Raw genomic sequence first — 20374 nt, forward strand, 5'->3', positions numbered from 1 at the left:
CCAGCCCACACACGCACACACACACACACACACACACACACACACACACACACACACACACACACACACACACACACACACACACACACACAATTGTGTTTTCTTAACTTAGGTGGACATTACATACTTAAATTCAAATATTTGAGACTTGCTCTAACCATGACCACTACTTGCCTTACACTAACTGTAAACTAAACCTAACTCTGCGTTCCGAATCGCATACTTTCTACTATATAGTGTGTAGAAAAAATATTTAGGATGTCCCAATTCTTGTGGCCAGATTTAGGATGGTTAGTAGTACCTGGATGTCCTACTCCATCCGGCCAAGATTGTTAGTGTTGAAAACTGCATCCTATTTGGGCAATTCTGACCCACAACCCGGAGCGCACGTGAAGTGACGTCACATCGACGAAGCCTCCATATGAAAACAAACAGGGACGCGCCGGATATAAAAGCAAGAGGCAAGATCAAGGCGCAATGTTATGATGAAATAAAAGAGTAAAAGTATGTCCCAATAGTATGCCTACTGCATCCTAACTAGATTATTTTTATTGTCGGATGTAGTATGTAGAATAGAAAAAAGAAAGAGTATGCGATTCGGAACGCAGGGTAAGTCTACCCTTAAAAGAATGAGATGGGGACTTCCATTTTGTCCCCAAAAAGAAGGCACGTCCCCACAATATCACTGTGAAAACAGAAAAAAATCTCTCTCTCTCTCTCACACACACACACACAGACACACACACACACACACACACACACACACACACACACACACACACACACGTGTGATTAAAATGTTGCTGAATTCTGCCAAGTCTTCACCCTAAAATTTCAGTATTACGTTATGGCGACTTCCATTTTGTCTCCAAAATGAAGATACGTCCCCACAATATCACTGTGAAAACAGAACAATGTCCCCACAACACCAGTAATACACGCACATACACACACATGTATAAATTATAATTTATGCTACTCTTTTATGAAGGAGAATTTCAATTCATGGTGTTCAGGAGGCAAACTAATCCAAGGAAGCGTGATACTGCCATCTTGTGGCCTGATGGCAATGTGCAGGTTTATCTGAAACGGCAGCCAAATTAGAAGAACCACTGTCTGATCATAGACTTCAAAATGAATAAAACTTGATAATATCAGACTTGGTAACTGATAACTTTATTTCAAATCATGCAACATTACATATTTATGATTTAGGTGGCAATTTAAGTTATTGTTTAAAAAATATATATAAAGGAGAATTACACTTTATGTAAAAAATATGTCACATTTGTTTTGACAGGTGCCTGGGAAACTAAAACAAAAAACACAACCATCATTATTTTGATTAAAATCTTGCTGAATCCTGCAAAGTCTTCACCCTAAAATGTCATTATTACTTTATGGGGACTTCCATTTTGTCCCCAAAATGAAGATACTTCCCCACAATATCACTGTGAAAACAGATCTATGTCCCAACAACATGAGTAATACCAGCCCACACACACAGTTGTGTTTTCTTAACTTAGGTGGACATTACATACATACATTCAAATCCTTGAGACTTCTTGCCATAACCATGACCACTACTTGCCTAACCCTAACTGAAAACTGTAAATTGTAAAAGAAAAAAAAAATGGCAGCATGATCTGAGCTACCTATATCCTTTTGCAAGACAGACCAATTATAATTTCCCAGCCTCAGTATTACTTGACGACACAGCCTGGTTGGGTCATGTAACTAACTTGGGGCATGGGTGCAGGGACCATCATGACCGGATTGGGCTGCATGATGACGGTCTGATTGGTCACATTCACCACCACAGGAGTTTTTCTCTGATGTTTGATCTCGCGATGCATCTGACACCACGAGCACCACGGGCAGAAACAGGAGATCGCAATGTCTTTCCAGATGTCGCCCTGAAGAGAACCAGATAATTTTGTACAATTTTTTTGTAATTTAAGCTTCTTTTATATATTTCTTTTTTGCGTTGGACTGAGCCTCTATGGTACGTGCTCTAACCACTACACCACGAGAACCCTCAAATATTGTACATTTAAAATAGGTGCATTTTTATTAAATATGTTCTCCGGGTTGTCCGAGGGATTCTCGTTATCTCATGAACGCTTTTAGGGATTTTCTTAAAACTTTGCACAAATGTCGAACTCTGACTGAAGGATGAACTGGTTAGATTTTGGAGGTCAAAGGTCATTGTGACTTCATGACTAATGAGCATAGTATCTCACGAACCCTTTGAGGGATTTTCGTCAAATGTGGCGCAAACTCACACTTGGACTCTAGGGTGAACTGTTTAGATTTTGGAGGTCAGAAGTTACTGTGACCTTATATATTGTGAGGTCTCAGTGACTTTGTACCATATTGTAGCTTCTTAGCAGCTTTGCCTTCTTGAAACCATTGCCTACAACCACGTTTCTTTCACTGTTAGTAGCGGTATATATGTATATTCTATGGGGGCCATATAGCATATTGAAATAATTGTAGTTCTAATTCTAGTTAGAAGGCTTGCAATACATCATACCTTGATTTTATATCTGTTTCTCATGGAGGCCCTCATACCCAGGGCTGCTGCAGGAACAACACAGGGCATCCCACAGGCTGCCAGTACAGCAGGGCCGCAGTAGTCACATAGCGGGAGGCAGTAGCATTCTCCAAACTTCCCTGACACCGTGCAGGCCATGCAAGGGCCGCACCAGAAACCATAGCAACCTGAAAAACACAGAAATATACCAACGGAGTGTTACACACTCTGTTAAGTGTCTTTGTTTTGCAAGCTTACATTTTATTTTTTATCTCTATATAACATTTTATTTCTGTTTCTGCAAGGTTAAATTGAATTTGTGTGTGTGTGTGTGTGGGGGGGGGGGTTGTTCTCTGTCTATCCATCTACTGTATCTACCTACCTATCCATCCATCACCCATTAAAAACAAATGTGTAAAGTTTTGTTACACAGCAAAATCCAAAGTGTTAATTTAACTCTCATAGAGTCAAATTTAACACTTTCTTGGTGTTTATATAAAGATCACCAAGTTGGATTTAAAGTAACACTTTTGAAAGTGTTAAAATTTTAACTCTTTAATAGTGTTCAATATTTAACACTGACAGTGTTGATTTTTAACACTTTAAGGTGTATTGTTAACACTATATGGTGTTACTCACTAACACTACGAGTGTTAAATATCTAACACTATACTGTAAGAAATTTCCCTGTAAAAAAACATTAATCAACTGGCAGCAGGGTTGCCATTTTCTTACTGTTAAATTAACATTATTTGACTGTCACTAAAATTGACAGGATTATACTGTTAATGAAAAAAGGGATGAACCTGGACTAAATGTTTGTTATGTTGCTGTTTGCACCGTGAGCTAAGGGGATGTTATATTTCATTGGGCAGATGTGTTTCATCCCTATATAAGTTTATTATGTCCGCTATTTGTTCAAATGCTAAACACAGAGAGCAGCTTCTGTTTGTTACTTCAAGACACTTTTTACAATATATCAAGTTCAATGAATGATTAATTTCTATTGTAAATTGTCTCCTGAGTTGAACTAAGGATCTTGTTTAAGATTTCCACAAACCTTTTGTTATAACCAAAAATAACAGTTAGTTCACACAGAAATGTTTTATTTAAACAAAATGCATAGTGAGGTAATGGAATGAAACATCCCCTTTACTGAGGGTGCAAATAGCAACATAACAAACGTTTAGTCCAGTGCAAGTCATTGTGGGAAAGGGGGCGTCTCTACAATACACTTTGTTGTGCTTACTTGATTTATCTAAGGCAATCCGTTTCCTTCATTCTACTGAGTAAACACAACTCTTCAGTTTAGTAAGACTAATTTGGTTTAATTACGTTAACTGCAATTTCCATTTCCAAGTAGATTTAACTCATCTTCAAGTAAACTTAACCAGAGGATATAAAGTAAACAACACTTATTAGTTAAGATGTGGATGGATGAGGATTAATGTAGAAAATGGTACAAGCTTCACATGTGCAGGCAGCTCACGTCAAATTGTCCCTTCTAAGTTTGATGGTAAATTAACAGGAAAGTTCAGTATTTCTGAAAAACATTACCGTTACGTAAAATAACAGCAAAGGACTGTAATTTAACAGACTGCCTTTTATTTTAACAGTTAAATGCTGTTTTTATAAATAACAGGTAAATGCTGTTGAAATCCTGCTGTAAATTTACAGCAATTGTTTACACAGTGTGGGCTTTCTCTGGCTTTCTCTCCCGAGACTGCAATGGCCGCGTTCAAGAAAATGAGCGCCTTAAAACCGGATATGGAATTAACTCCGAGATTAACTCCGTTGAGGGTGCATACAATCAACTCTCTTAAACAACACCAGGCACAGAGCTATTTTAGCACTGCAAGTGTTAAAATAACACCAAAATCAACACTAAGCAACTCGAAATAATTAACACTGAAATATTAACACTATTTAACAATGCAGATTTTGCTGTGTATATCTTCTTACATGTACTGGCGTCCTCAAAGCAGTCACAGACATCACTGTCCCAGTCTTCTGTCAGTCGGTCTGCCATCGTTAGATTAATGTCTCAGATAGTGAACAAGGAACCTGTGAGCATGAATCAGGAAATGAGGAGAAGAAACACAGATTAAATAGATAAAGGTTATGCTTAACCTATTGTATTGTTTGTGTATATGGGTATACATGTAAATATAACTAACAATGTGTTAAGATATGATACAAATATGAAGTCAAAATTATGGTTATTAATGACTTAGTATTGGAGAAGGGGTAGGATTGAATATGTTAATGCTTCTTTCTACTCCTTTTTGGACATGTTAAATTACTATAAGTAATTTTTTAAATGTTTTGTTTTGTGTTATTTAGCTTTTGTTACTGTTCTTTGCCCTTTTATTGTATTGTTTTTTTACATGTTTGAATAAAACCTTTATTCATTCATTCAAAGTTGAGCTAATATCATGTTACACAGATCCAGGTTCAGTGGCCTTTGTCATACAAGATCAAATAACTTGCTCCTGTGTTATTGTTTAATGCCGCACCCACCTAGAAAAGGCTTCAACAGTCACTTGTACTGAATTGAATTGTTTTCATTGTGTAACATAAGAACAAAAGTCATTGAATGAACAGACTGAATGAAAAACAAAATGGGTTCCAATTTGTGTAACAGCAAACGACACCATCAGTGAAAAAAATGCTTTTTTTTAATAATTTTTCTTAATGCCTTTGTCAGGGTACGCTCACCCAGGAACAACAGCTGGCGTCTTTAAAATACTACAGCTTTTGCCCAAAGAGGTCGCTAGAATTAACAACAAACAAAAAGTTCCTCATAGCTACTTTACTTAGTTACTTGGGCAGTTCAGAACAAATCTCGGCTACATTGAAAATGAGGGCTTGCCATCAACTGTACCTCAGATAACTACATAAAGGTTCATTGATAGAACTGAAAATGTATTTCGTGTTTGTGCCCCATATACTGCGAAAATAACAAGTTGATGGCAACCAGTGATGACTAAGTTTACATAAAGAAAAATTAGAAAATACAACAAACAAAAAATTACAGATACAATTTGACAAACTCTCATGGCACAAGTATAATATAGTGCAGGAACAAACTTTCAAAAAGGGCCTTCGTTTTTGAGATAGGCCTACCATACAAAAGATGAACTCGTAATTTGTTCAAGACTTTAAGATTGTCCCCCTTATCAAATGGATAATCACAATTTTTTTATACTGCGAAGGTCATTCAATTCATCAATAAAGTGGTTCAACACGTATGCAAAAAAAGGTACAGAAATACGCTGCCCTGAAAGAGGAAGTAAGACAGGGTCAATTGTTTGTCATGTTCTATTTACGTAATATTTGCACAGATGCTCTACAGGTGGTGTCTCTACTTCTAACAGCAACCGGTTCCATTGAGAATCAGCAGCCTTTCATACTGTATTAGGCCTTATTATATGATAGGTGGGGAATATCCTACAGTTCATTTTTCTAAAAAATATAAATCTACTCTTTACCTTTTTTCTTACAAGGGTAGAACTAAAACATGACCTTGTTTTTCACAACTTAAAGATGTCCCCTTCATCAAATGTTTGGTCATCATTTAAAATTGTACAAAGAAAATTAATTAAATTCATCAATAAAGTGATTCGCCACACATGAAGAAACGTGCAAAAGACGCCAAACCACACAACCACTGAAATCTCATTATAATCAATATTTTTTTATACAATTTGTTACCTTTAATTATGTTTTTATATTTCAATATACTGAACAACCCAGCTGGTAACATATAGAAATACCCAACATGCCTCAGTCTTTGTGGTACAGTTTTCTAACTTTTCGAGCATATCAGACTAAAGGTGCACTATATATGCAGTTTCAGGGTAGAGGGATTTGTTTACATTTGCCCTAAGTAAGTTTACAAAACATATTTTTTCTACATGTAATTCTGAGTTTTGAATAATTCTATAATCTTAAATCGAAACAATATTATTTTGCACCTGGAACCAAACGTAAGACTAGAATATGTTTGAAAACCAAACTGTGGGGCCCTGCTGCTGTACAATGAAACAGAAACTTTTCAGGTAGCTTTCTAACTTCAAACAGTGTTCCAGGGATCCTTTTTTCCTTTGAGGAACGTTTGTTTATTCAGTTATAAGAACATTCCTGAGAAATTTGGGTTTTCTCTGACAAACCCAAAGTTACATAGTGCACCTTTAAGTAATTTATCCCTAAACTGTTGATATAGAGATGGTAAAATGTGCAATCAAATCAGACAATTTTAAAAGTGTTTACCTGATCAAGCCAGACGTGCTTCTGCGCAGCTGTGATGCCGGGGATGAATGAAGTGAAGGGCATCAGGAGTGGCATGCTCTGAATCGTTACGGAGAGGGAAATGAAATCGAAAGTAGATTCTAAGATTTGTATAACATATTTAAATAGCACCCACATATTGTTATGAACTGTGTGTGCATGATTATTTTTCTTTTTTACGTCAGATGTTCGTTTATGTTGTTGAGGATTGTGGGAGCATGTGATGTTAAACAATTTTCCAATGTGAGCGGTAAAATTAAGTTTGATCTTTTTATTGCGATTTCATATTCATCAACACAGACACCAAAGAGTAATTTTTATGTGATTATAGCTTCAGATTAAAAAAGGTAAAAATCGACACGTCTATTTTGGTTTTTAAATTCTTCACAGAGCCATTGGGCGAACTCCAGGACAAAATGTCACCTGTATTATTCACACATAATTTCTTCAACATAAATGTAAGCATGAAACGGTGACAAGGACAAGAAGGTATTTTAAAAACACATGCAGACATCAACACTTTCACATATTCAAACGCACATTTGTGATTTTTCTCTCTTCATTTTTGAGCCACAAGTTTACAACAATATTTCCCTTTAATACAGATAAAACCTAGGCCTTTAAAAAGAGGGAGTCACTCATTATATACCAACGTCCACCTTAAAATTCTCGTAAGTACCATTATTGCAGCATTGAGGATTATCAGGATATTTCAAAGTTCAAATGACAAAACCCAGAGCATAGCCCGCCTCATCTCAACCGAATTTCTGTAAAGATGATCAAATTTAAATGACAATAACCTATTCATTTGGATCGATAAATATGCCTAAGTCTTTTCAGATGCTTTACTATCATATGATATCATGCGTCTCCACAGATGACATAGTTAGAAGGATTTAGCGGGTTGGAGCTGGCTGCATGTTGACGACCACAACCGGGTTTTTCGTGCGATGTTTCAACTCGCGCTGCATCTGACACCAGTTGCACCAAACACACACGCAGGAGGTCGCGATGTCCTTACAGAGAGATCCCTGTGGAAAACAAGTAAAAAGTACCAATTATTATTTTTAACTGTTTTATTGAGTCATTATGTGATGTCTTATACATTCTTCATTAAGGCAAGACACTGCAGGTGAATAGGGTGAACATTTCAACTAATAGATATCATCGTGAAACGTTGCCAGGTTATTAGGCTACTTACATAAAAACAAAATGTAATAGATAGGCACATTTGAAAATAATTTAATAATTATTTGTACGTTTGCTTCTCTTTAACACATACACACACACATCTAGAAGTTGTATTCTTTTAATTTCTACAACATTTTTACAGAACAGATTTTCTATACAACTTTTTTTCATTTTGTAAATTAATAAAATACTATGAGTATGTACAGGTCTTACATTTTATATATTTTTTTGCATATTTTTAAGAAGAAAATGTATCATAAATCATGCCTCGGAGCACCTTTAAGTTTCATTTTCAGATGTGCACAAGGCTTTTTATTCAAACATTAATTCGTAAATGGACTCCACTTATATACTATGCGCTTTACATTGTTTTGTACACATTCACCCAATCAAACACACACATTCATACACCGATAGCAGCACCCTATCCACTTCACCACAGCCGCACTAAATATAAGAAATAATTGTGCATCGGTTTTCACATGTGCTTTACCTTGATGTTATATCTGTGTCTGATGCCGACCCTCAGAGAGACTCCGGCGGGCGGGACACACAGCGGGATCCCAACCGCGGACGCTATGGCCGGGCTGCATATATCACATAACGGCAGACAGCGGTTCTCTCCAAAGCCTCCTGCAACCGAGCACGAGAGGCAAGGGCAGCACCAGAAACCATAGCAACCTGAGAAAAACAAGCAGTTAAACGAGGGAATGCATCTTGGTAAGTGTCTTTAGTAATCTGAAGCAGGAAACACACATTATAAAATTATTTAAAAAAAAGACATTTGTACAAGTTGTCCACAAAATATGACTTCGAAGGTGTAATTTCCGGGGCGTGAACAAAACTGTCCAGTGAAATGTCCCCAAATATGTTATCGTAATGTTAGAGGGAAGGAAAAATAATAAAGTTCATAAAACTTGTACTTTTAAACAAAGTGAATGAATGTATGCTATTCAACTGATCTAGTTATGATATGTAGGGCATATTGTTCTGCTATATCTCTTAACATTAATGTGAAACAGCCTATTTGGACATTTCCAAGGACGTCCCTAGATACGTGAAGATTTCAATGTTAAACCCAAACTTAAACCCCCAAAAAATTACCCTGCATGACATCATTATGAAAAAGTAGGATTGAAAGTGTGTTGCGATTGTTTTCTTACAAGTACTGACGTCATCACAACAGTTGAAGAGGCCGGAGCTCCACTCGGTCTGCTGAATAATCGTCATTGGCTCTTGAACTTTACCACCGACAGACAGAGAGAGAGAGGACAACTAACCTGTCAACACACAGGAATCACATGGGTTAAAGGTATGAAATGTACGTTTTACAAAAAATATTCATTCATAAAAGTTGATGGTATGAGTAGATGCTGGTACCATCTTGAGATATTTTCCATTTTTATATTAATGTGAAAAAATATTGATTTCAATAGGCTGTATTCTATTTTTAACAGGTCTGTTCTGAAAAATGCCAATTCCATTTACAAACTGCACCTTTAAAGGGGCACTGTGTAACATTTTAAGTAATTTATTAGCTAAAATCAATATCATTCATAAATATGTCATCATTGGTGTAATATCACCATTGGCAATAATCTGAATGATTCTCCTGAGCGAAGAATTTCTTATATTAATATTGCATTTTGTACATTAAACGGGTAAAGGTCTTATGGAGAAATCAATATTCTTCCGGTCTATGAATGGCAGAGAGGGTCATAAAGCACTGGGCGTGGTACTAGCAGGCAAACACGTTCTTGCTCAGAGCCAGCGCGACCAATCGTAGAAGGAGCTCAGCAAGACACGCTAGTGCCCTCTATCAACTAAAAGACTCCAGGCTGCTAAACTCTAAGCACAATCTTTTTTCAAATAGCTAAAATATAAATTATAAAACACATTTTTTTCACAAACCTCAGAGCACACATTTCATCATTGAGCAACACTTTTTTTCCCCTGGACAACACAGTGGCATTGTAAGGGCCACACCCTACTAACACATCTGTCTGACTCACGCCAAAACTGGCAAAACACTTTAACAATGTGCCATAACGTGTTTTTCCAGTAGAGGTCACCCAAGGCCTAGTAGTTTATGCTCTAAATTTATAGTCCGACTCCTGAAAACTAGATCGTAAGTTTAGCCCATTTGGAGCTCAATGCTAAATGTGCATTTTATCCTATCCCAATACAAGGATTGTGTCATATATTCATAGTATTGTTTCAATGTATGGCAACAGTATCTATACTGTATGTTACAATACAACCAATTAAGACAATTAAAAAAAACTTTAAAACTATAAAAAAGTTGAAAAATTAAAACAATTTACACATAATGTTATGCCTTTGATTATGTAACTTGGCCTCATGAAGCTAAAATATAAATAATATTTTGATGGTAGTGTTTTAATATTTTCACACCAGTATTGAGATGATACTCTGTAAGCTATAGTTTCAGAAATGTTGTCTAAACAATAAACTATAAAAATATTTGTATGAACATTCTCTATATATTTCAATATTAATGAATCATTACCAATAAGCACAAACAACACATTTTTCTTTTCACTTTTTTGTTGTTGCTGGATCTTGTACATTTCCAAAATGTCACAATACGCTTTAATTTTACTTACAAAGTAGAACAATCTTGTTTGAGTAACACTAATAATAAGGGTACATTAACTAAGGACTTAGTTAATGCTCAATAAACATTAACTAAACATTAAACTCACCTAACTGTTTCGGTAATTCTTATTAAGTGTTATCTATAAGCATCAATAGAACAGTTACGCTTGGTGAATGCTTATTAAGTATTAACTAAGCATCAACTAACCGTTAATTATAATTAACTAAACATGAATTAAGTAATGGGAGTTCATTCTTAATCAATCATTAACTAACAGTTAATAACTAAGCAATAACATTCAGTGTATGTATAATAAGAATTAACTACGCATTTACTAATGGTTGATAGCATTAAATAACAGTTAATTAATGCCCTTATTGTAAAGTGTTGAGACCTGATTTTTAAATAGCAAATCAAAACGTCTTACCTTATCAAACCTAAGGAGTTGTTGCCACTTCAGAAGCTGTGAAGGAGTTATGCCTTTTGTGAGGAGTGGCGCCTCATGCGTCTTCAGAAAAATCTCAAGCAATGCTGCTGAACCTGATGTCCATGTGCAAAGGGGGGTCAAAATAAACAAGCATTGGAAAGTGACTGTTTTTACATTATTAGAGGTCTGAAATGCACTTCAGCTGCATGTTAACTTGTGATTGTCTCTTTGTAAGTGTTATGTTGTGTTTTTAACGTGTCTATGGCTGTCCTTCGTTGCTAGATCTCTCTTGAAAATAAAATGTATGAACTTGATACTAAACTAACCTCATAAAGTAAAGGTTAACAGGCGTGGCAAACCAGTCAGACACTTCCGAAGGTGTAACAATGAATTCCACACGTACACACACACAGACACACACACACACACACAAACCAAATGTACAAAATATTTATTAACAACATATTATCTCTATGATTTTAACCTGCACTACACTTTCACTCACTGGGGGAACTTTTTCACACAATCTCCTATTCAAATTGGCAAACATTTCAAAATCAACTCTTTTGACGCTAAGAGAGGCTTGCCGGAAGAAGACTATATTCTAGCAAGATGCCCGATACATGTGATGAACCCATCCGCTTGTGGGAGTAAAACAATATGATACTAATGTAATAAAATAAGTATTTAAAATAATGTATGATTGTATTGTATTATATACATTATAGCATCTTTTAAACAACAGCCATTACAAACCGAGCTCTCACCAATGTGAGATAATGTATTTGTTCCAATTCAGTTGTAGCACCAAAACATATGAAAGGAAGTGGTGAAAACCCATTATATCTAGACAACAAACAGGGCAACGTTTTTTACTTCAATTGTGTAACAAACAGTTGTGGTCATTTTCAAAAGGTCCTCAATCAGAGTTGGAGGTGCCTATACTGTATATGTTGTCAATGGTGGCCTCTCCATCAAACCCCATGCAGTCAGTGTCTCATACAATGTCTTTACTTGTACACAAGAGGGAGCCAAATTCCAAATATTCGATTCCAAACACAAAAACTGAATGTGATTTTTTTTTTTTTTTGCACAAAATCCAGAATATTTTATACTTGGAAACCAGGCGACATCTTAATGGTGTATAGCCCCATCCTGTGGTCACCAGTGGTAGAGCATCTATGTATCCCACTCAAGGAGAGGTGTGACATGATTTATAGATTACTACTTGAGTTAGAAAAAACTCATTATATCCGATAGTCAACTCATTGTGACAACAGTCATTTATACAGCCATTTTGTAAGGGCTAATGTGGCATCGCGACCATAGACGTTATATTTTTAATACATCCAACGACCCCATCTTCAGTTCATCTATGCTCTCAAAAAGTCATGACCATCCCATCTTAGTTTTTAATAACATTCCAAAATGATTGACATATTTTACATTGTGAACAAAACTTATATGAGAAATATCCCTGTATGCTGTATAGTACAATAGTAACACTGTAATTGCGAGAGATCTAACCTTTCCAAAATTTGAATAATAATAATAAAATCACAGCTTCAAAATCAACACTGAAATTAATTTTGTGTCTGTGAAACGCTTTCAAAAAAGTTATTAATTACTGCATGTCTGGTCTGATTTTGGTCACGTGTCTGTATCACTTAAAGCTACAGTGCGTGTAACTTATGTTGCCACATAAAGAAATTCTCAGTAATTACAACCGCACTCTCTGTGCATCTATGAGGTAAGCTTTCGGTTACGTCGCATGGATTTTATACCTTCTGCTGTACGTCCAGGCTTTTTCTTAGCAGTAGAATCAACAATTAAAAAACATTTCTCGGGCGCTTCTTGGGATTTTTCTGAGCTCCTGCACCAGTGTCGGGGCAACACCCGTTTGTAAATGCTGCCATAGCCTATACTGACAAATACATACGTAGAGAGTTTTGTGGAGCTGATAGGCTTAATCAACTTTGTGTCAACTCATTTGGCGATGGCTTGACCAACAAACTTTAATTGATATGAAAAAGTTACGCACTATGGCTTTAAAGTCGCATATTATTTACGTCATGCGAAAGAGTAAGCCTTTCTTAGCGGCCTCTTCTTAGCTAGTTGTTTGGGCACCACCGTCTCCAGTAGTTTTTTCACTAGATCAAGTCTGCCAGTCCTTATTAACTCCCTTGATAACTCCGTGACATCTTCCGTGTGCGTCCTATAAAGGCACCTCAACTCGGCTTTCACACTGTCCCCGGTGTATTTCTCCTCTGCCTTTCGCACCCACACCTCCAATTGGGTAGTGGCTACGTCGTGATCGTTACCCCCTTGCATAAACAGCGCCAGTAGGGCATGTAGAAGGCAACGCAAGGCAGTGGTGTCTTTATTTCCAGGTTTTTCTAGCTCCACGGCCTGTTTGAAGCAGTCAGCAGCGTTTTGTTCCTCTCCCTTCAGCAATAGGCAGCGTCCTCTGAGCACGTGCAGGTCCGGTAAACTTTCTGCGAGCTCAAACTGTAGCGCGTGAGACAGGCTCACCAAAGCACTGTTTACTGCAGCCTCGTCCACCAGAAGACTCTCCTGCAGCGCATCTACACCCATGTAGTAGTACACCTAAACGGGATACAACATTAAGATAGCTTTTCTTTATTGTAGGCTATTTATTCAGGGTTCCGACACATTTTGAACCAACTTTCTTTATGAACTTTTCCCTGGTCATTCAGAAAAAAAACACGTGGGCTGTAATGTTATTGGTATCTTTCAAAATGTCTGTATATGTTAAAAATTGTAAAAAAAATATATATATTTAAGCGAGAACATTTAAAAAAACACTTCATACAACAGAACGCGATACACACAGACTGAATGAAATTAAAAACAGCATGGATCTACTAAAGAGGTTTAGTCATTTATAAAAGTGTTTGTGGTTTGTGTAACAGTAGTACGTGGCTTTACCTGAGCCATCTCTAGGTGAGTCCTCAGACATGGACGAACACTCAGGACTTTGTCTAAATCTTTTCTGGCTTCAGTTAACATCTTTCGGTCTGGCAGTCCTCCTCTGCCGTGTTTAGCCATATCTAGGTCCCTCACGTACAGCATCACATTGATCTGAAAGGAAAATAGTTGTCAATATTTTTACTATATAGCCTACACCATTTTATCAACAAATGATTTAAAAGGTGAAGTAAGCAATTTATTTATGTTAATTGTTAAATGTTAAATCGCTCTTTATTCATACAGTGATCACTTACATAGTGTGCGCGTTTTATAAAGCCAATCTCTTAGTCACCCACTCTGCATGTAATCGGCATTTGAACTTTTTGGGGATCCCACTACTAATAACCAATCAGAAGAGAGAACACTACAAACCGCCACCCGTCTCACTGCCGTTGCACCCGCAGAGCGACAGATGGGTGAATGTTTATGCGCCTACAATGGCGGAGCAGGTAAAAATCCTTCCCAATGCCTGTTTTGATGGTTTTTATCATGTTTTAACACACTTACTTATCTGAGATGATGCTAGATAACTCGCTGCTTGAAGACTTCTGCACTACTGTGGGTGACGTGCGGACGAGGGAGGGGACCGCTAACTGCAGTCACTGACAGGAAGTTATAGCTAAACTGACCATTCCGCTTACTGAACCTTTTAATAGCACGGGCCCATCTGTCAGCCGGTTTAACTTCATACAAATGATCAGCATTAAGTTTATTTCACATGTAGTTTCTCAGTACCTTGGCGCGTGTGCAGTAGGCCTGCCAGTTGAGCTCTGGATCTGGCAGCACGTTGAGCGCCATGTTGCAGATGCCGGTGGCCATCTCATGTTTACCCAACAGGAAGAAGACTTTGGCCAGGAGGTTCAGGGTGAAGGCATCTCCACTGGCCAACTTTATGGCCTGAGGACACAGACAGTTATATGATGAATGTTATGATGAAAACATATAGTAGTTACTAGTTAGTAGTAGTTGAAGCACACACTTATTATGTAATGTAGCACATATTCCTTCCGAAGTAGGACTAGTAGTTGTATGTTCAACTTTCACAAATCACATAATCAAAAAGGGGCAATGTCTGTTATGATGAAAATATAATAAAGAGGTAGTTGAAGCACAAATTCCCTCTGTAAAAAATTTTGTTTTTTAAACACAACAATGCTGGATGCTAATTCAAATTCATGTGTTGCTACATTTTCACAAACATTGTTGACAAGATGTGACGTGTTGTGTGAAGTGTCAGACTCTATAAACATCAACGAAAACAGATCTCATCCTCTATCACGTCAAACTAAACAGCTGACCTTTCATTGACCTACCATCCTATCATTATATAGTGTAGTGTTTATAGTGTGAAAATATAAAACCTTGTCAGATAACACATGGAATTAAATCATTATATATGAACAAATTAAAAAAAATTTGCCTACACTTACAGTAACAAGGTTCACTAAAGTATAGCCTAACACAAAATGTCCTTTCAGCAAAAGCTTGGGTTTACAGGTGATTTTAAGTGTTTAATTACGGTAGCCAGCACGATTTTATTAGTAGTGGAAGATTGATACAGCTAACACATATGGAATTAAATTACTTAATATCAAAAAATAAATAAATCGGCCTTACATTACTTACTAAGAACTGGAACAAGATATCACAAAAGCATAGGCTAACTTATTACGGCCTTATAATGGTAGGCAGAAATATTGTTCTGGTAGTGGAAGATTGATACTCCCAATAGCACAACATAATACGGCCCAATATGTCATGTTCTGTCTTTGTCTTGTCTTGGTGGTTCCCCGTGTTTCCTGTTTTATTTATACGTCTGTCTTGTTCCTCCCCATGTCCTGTCAAGTTTCCCTCTTGTTTGATTACTGCTCCCTCCCCTAATGTGTTACACCTGTCCCTCGTTGTCTACCCTGTCTTGTGTGTGTATATAACTCCCTGTGTTTCTTTGTTCACTGTCCGAGCATTGTACCTGTTGGTGAGTCTGTCCTTGTATGTTCATGTGTTCCCTGTGCCTTGCCTTTTTGCCTTTTTTGCATGTCTGGAGTTTTTTTATGAAGCTAATAAATAGTCTTCTAGTTTAACTGTCTGCATATGGGTCCTACTTGCCTGCCTGTCTGCCACTTACCATAACACAATATTTAAAAAAGCATGGAATTAGTACTCATGAGTGATGCAAACAAAGTAAAAACAGTTTGCTAGCTTGTCTGACCTTTGATATAAGATCTAAATGTGTGTGTTGACCATAGACAGTATATAAAAGGTGTTGACCATAGATAGTATATAAAAGGTGTTGACTTACAGTTCCATAGCAGGACAGTGGTTCCGATGCAGAGTAACCACAGTCATGTATCGCCATGGGAACAACAGAGAACTCCTCTTTCCTCTCCAACATGAGGCCAATGTAACACCACGCAAGAGCTAAAGGGACAGAGAGAGAGAGAGCAGAATTAGTTTTTAGTATTTACCCAGTTACTATAAAACTCACAGTTTGTGTCATCTACATGAAAGGATTGGTTGTATACGGTATGTAGCATCTGATATCAATGTTCCCCACAAAATTCACTGGTACTTCCTAGTGTTTTAGTCAAGCCACCTCAACTGTAATAAAGTCATGACCTAGACTAGAGTGTATCGACAATAATTTTTGTTTGTTTTTGGGTGATTTTCAACCTTTATTTGACAGTTCATGTCAGACAGTACAGAGTGGAAATAGTGAAAGAGAGGGGGATGACAAGCAGTAAAGGTCCACGTATTGGATTCAAATGTGCGACCACTACGAAAAGGACTGAACCTCTATGGTAAATGCCATATACTATAGGCTATATATTTACTTGTATGCATTAAGTGAACCTAGTACCACAACACTGGTCCTTTGCATGGATTGCACTGTTAAGTTTGAACTACAGAAGGCCCAAAAGATCGCTGAATAGAGCAAATATATTCATAGACAAACCGGCAGTGTTTACCTTTGTGTTGTGTTTTCTCAGATTGCAGTGTTTCTTTGAGGAGCTTCAGCCCCTTGTTGTAGTGAGACACTCTGGAGTATTCAGAGTCCTCTTTGGTCTTCACTATGTTGTCCAGTCTGCACCGAGAAAATTACTTAGTACACATTCATATTTAAACATTTAGTGGTGCAGTGCTTAACATTCGATGCCAGTTTTATACCTTACGTAGATGGTCGCCATTTTGAAATACCAGCTTCTCTTTTCCTCTGTCGGTATCTGCAAAACAACATTCAACAATAAAATAAACAACTTTTAGTTTCATGAAATAGTAAACCAAAGGCTCTGTGCTGTTCCAAATTTGTGATTTTGCACAAAAACACAATCAAATTGGCTTGTAATCCTAACTTATTAAACAGACGTAGAGTTTCATTCATATTTTTACTAGCCTACAGTATATGTCTATATGTCTCCAACTTACCAGCGGACCCCCATAGTCCAGGGCTCTGATGTATGTTAAAGAGATATGTGGCCTACAGCTTAATTCTAGTATTCTAATGTCTTCCAGCCTATAGTATGTTTAGTTTAGTTTAGTTTTATTTGTGCAGATAAATAAGAATAAAATGGCAAAAAGATGCTCATACACATACATAAATGCATGGGTGGAACCAAAAAAAAGGGCTTATAAAGTCTACCCACCTAACATTAAAATACAATAGGGTAAGAAAATAAAGTAAACGAAAAAGACAATGTATGTCTGTGTCCCAATCTTACCAGTGGCCCCCCATAGACCAGGGCTCTGTTGTAAAGTGTCAAAGCCTCTGTCAGCCTCTCTCTCAGGTCGTTCTCATCGTCTACCTCCACGTCATAGGGATACACATAGGCCTGTTCAGCCAGACAGCGAGCAGCCAGGAGCCGGGTCTCTTCCACAGAAGCTTCCCCGCCTTCGAGGCCCATTAGCTGGGACACTTTCTCCACACACTCCCCTGCGTCCAGCTCCCTCCGCAGCTTGTCATAAACGTAGCCCAGGTTGGCCCATGCATTGAGGTTACCGGGGTCTTCTTTACAAATGCTCCTGAAAGGGCAAAACATACACAGGGATAGACGGGTTAGAAAAAGAGGTCTTTGAATGAGCTCCTGCGCCAGTGTTTGTTTATATGAAAAGGTTACGCACTACAGCTTTAAGGCATAAAAACAAAGATTCGATGGCCATGACATTTAAAAAAGATCATGGTACCAAGGGGTAATTCAAACTGATTTTAATGAACCACTGACTTTTACTCAAGACAGTTGGGTAGATGAATTGTGACAACATTTAACGTCTCATCCAATGCCATCACCAGGCTAAAATAACACTTTTTCAAATCAGCCTCAGCTGTACTTAGTGTTTAGTGCTAACTAGCAAACTTTAGCATTCTATCATCATGCCTATGGGAAACACAGTGAGTAGTATACAGTATCTGCTAAAACCATAGGCAGTATATAAGCTAAGCATTGGCATGTGCCTGAAGTAAACAATACGATGCATAGTTTAGATAACAGTAAAAAAGAAAAAGAGTTGTAGGCCTATTTACATTTCTAAGATATAAAGATACAACTAAAATGGTTTCATATAACCATCTATACAATATGAAGCATTACAATAAAAAGAGAATTACTTCATACAACACAAGTCTACAAAGTTAATATGAGCACAAATATGTTTCAATTACTACAACATTGCACTTTAGTTTAAGCGTTAGTCTATATGTGCAGAGACTAGTGAGCAACATGAAATAAATATATAAATGTGTTAATCTTACTGTAACAATGCACATTTTATTGATCATACATTCTTGTTGATTTCTCAATTTGTCCAAGCAAAAGTAAGCTGTTTGTGAGTAACAAGCCACATTTCAACCAGTGGGGTGTGTCTCTATTGCAAAGAGTACTACTACACAATCTTAAAAAACACCATCTACAAGTCAAAATATCTTTAAACCATGCATCAACAGTGCTTCATATTAAGAATATTCCTACATTTTAAGATTGTATGATAAAAAAAACTTGTGCAGTGTATCATCCCCTCACCTGAATATTTCCTCAGCTGTGTCAAACTGTTCCAGGTGAAATGCCAGCAGACCCAGTAGGTTTCGAACGGCGTATTGTAAAAATCCAACTTCAGCTTCTAGCTCCCCTTTAAGGCTCTCCTGTTTAAGGTAAGTGTCCCTTAACCTCAACTTAACGGGCCCGACCGGGTCACAGTTTAGGTTTAGCTCCAAGTGAAAGTGTCCCGGGATGTAGTCCATGTCTTCAATTAAAGACTCAATGTCCTCTATGCTGTCGTCAGCCATTGCTTCTTGTTCCAACTACACCAACTGTTATCTAATTTTTAAAAAAATACAAGGAACTATAATATATAAAAATTCCGCTTTAATAGGCAAAATTTTGAAGCAAGACACTTCTCAAGAAAATACCTCTCGTTCTCTTGAAGTTACTGTCAAACTACTGCACATTGCCTCTTGCTCAAAACTTCCTCCATCTGCTATTAAAAAAATAAATAAACAAGAAACTTAAGGATATAAAAAATCTGCTTATATATATTTTGACCTAAGATCTTTCAAAGAAAATACGCCTTGTACTCCTCAGTCTAGAGTAAAAGTCAGAACTCTTGCAGCATGATTCAACCACCCACCCCTCTCTTGTCATCCCGGTGCAGACAGGTAGAACTGGTTAGACTTGGGAGTGACTAGGGAGTGGAGTAGACTGAGTGTGTGTGTGTAGAGTGAGTACATAGAGCATAGGGGGCGGATAGTACATGTCTATAAACTAAGGATACATAGTTTTCACACAACTTTTTTGTTTGTTTCTGTTATAAACCTGGCTCTAGGCCATGAGAAAAATGTAATATCAATACAGAATATCAAGAAATTCAGGTATTTAGTTGCAAAAAATATATAATTTGCTAACTAAATACAATGAAGTGTGGATGTAAGTGAAATCAGCAGGGTTCATGTGGATAGAATAAGCATGTGTGTAAACTGTATGTGAACTAAAGTGTTTTAATAGTCAACCAAAGATAAAACGGTAAAATGTGAAATATTCGTCACTATCTCTATTAGTTTTTATTTTAAAAGGAGATTGCATCACTTCTGAGTCAAATATTTTTTATTTAACAGAACGTACCCAAGCTCACTTAAAGTCCATTCTGACAGGATAATATGTGTTTTCAGTTTTGTAAAAGTTGTTTTTGAAGGCCTTTCTGGTGAGAATGTGTGTCCCCTCTGTGCCCCTGTACTGCCTGACTGACACACACAGCTCCAGCCAACACAAGAATGTGAACAATCAGGATAAGTGACTGAAGAAAAATAAAGAGAATAGAGAAAATACTCTTTCTA

The 20374-nt window shown here is 37.2% G+C and overlaps 2 protein-coding genes across 2 annotated transcripts; both read right to left on the reverse strand.

Moving 5' to 3' along the window:
* Positions 1-1656: 1656 nt before the first annotated feature.
* LOC307253961 (uncharacterized protein) lies at positions 1657-11338 on the reverse strand. The gene is made up of 6 exons (XM_080032184.1): positions 11065-11338; positions 9181-9297; positions 8511-8698; positions 7725-7857; positions 2537-2724; positions 1657-1916 (listed from the first exon to the last, which is right to left on the reverse strand). The coding sequence occupies exons 2-6, from the start codon at positions 9245-9247 to the stop codon at positions 1704-1706; spliced, it is 789 nt and encodes a 262-aa protein (XP_079888310.1). The 5' UTR covers positions 9248-9297; positions 11065-11338; the 3' UTR covers positions 1657-1703.
* A 174-nt stretch (positions 11339-11512) lies between these two features.
* ttc22 (tetratricopeptide repeat domain 22) lies at positions 11513-19667 on the reverse strand. Its single transcript, XM_080032685.1, has 8 exons — positions 19068-19667; positions 17772-18072; positions 17221-17276; positions 17022-17137; positions 16355-16473; positions 14791-14952; positions 14014-14166; positions 11513-13671 (listed from the first exon to the last, which is right to left on the reverse strand). Exons 1-8 carry the CDS (start codon positions 19328-19330, stop codon positions 13135-13137), a joined length of 1707 nt encoding a protein of 568 aa, XP_079888811.1. The 5' UTR covers positions 19331-19667; the 3' UTR covers positions 11513-13134.
* Positions 19668-20374: the final 707 nt, after the last annotated feature.

The sequence above is a fragment of the Ammodytes marinus genome, assembly GCF_949987685.1.
Source record: "Ammodytes marinus genome assembly, chromosome: 8".
Taxonomy (NCBI): Eukaryota; Metazoa; Chordata; class Actinopteri; order Uranoscopiformes; family Ammodytidae; genus Ammodytes; species Ammodytes marinus.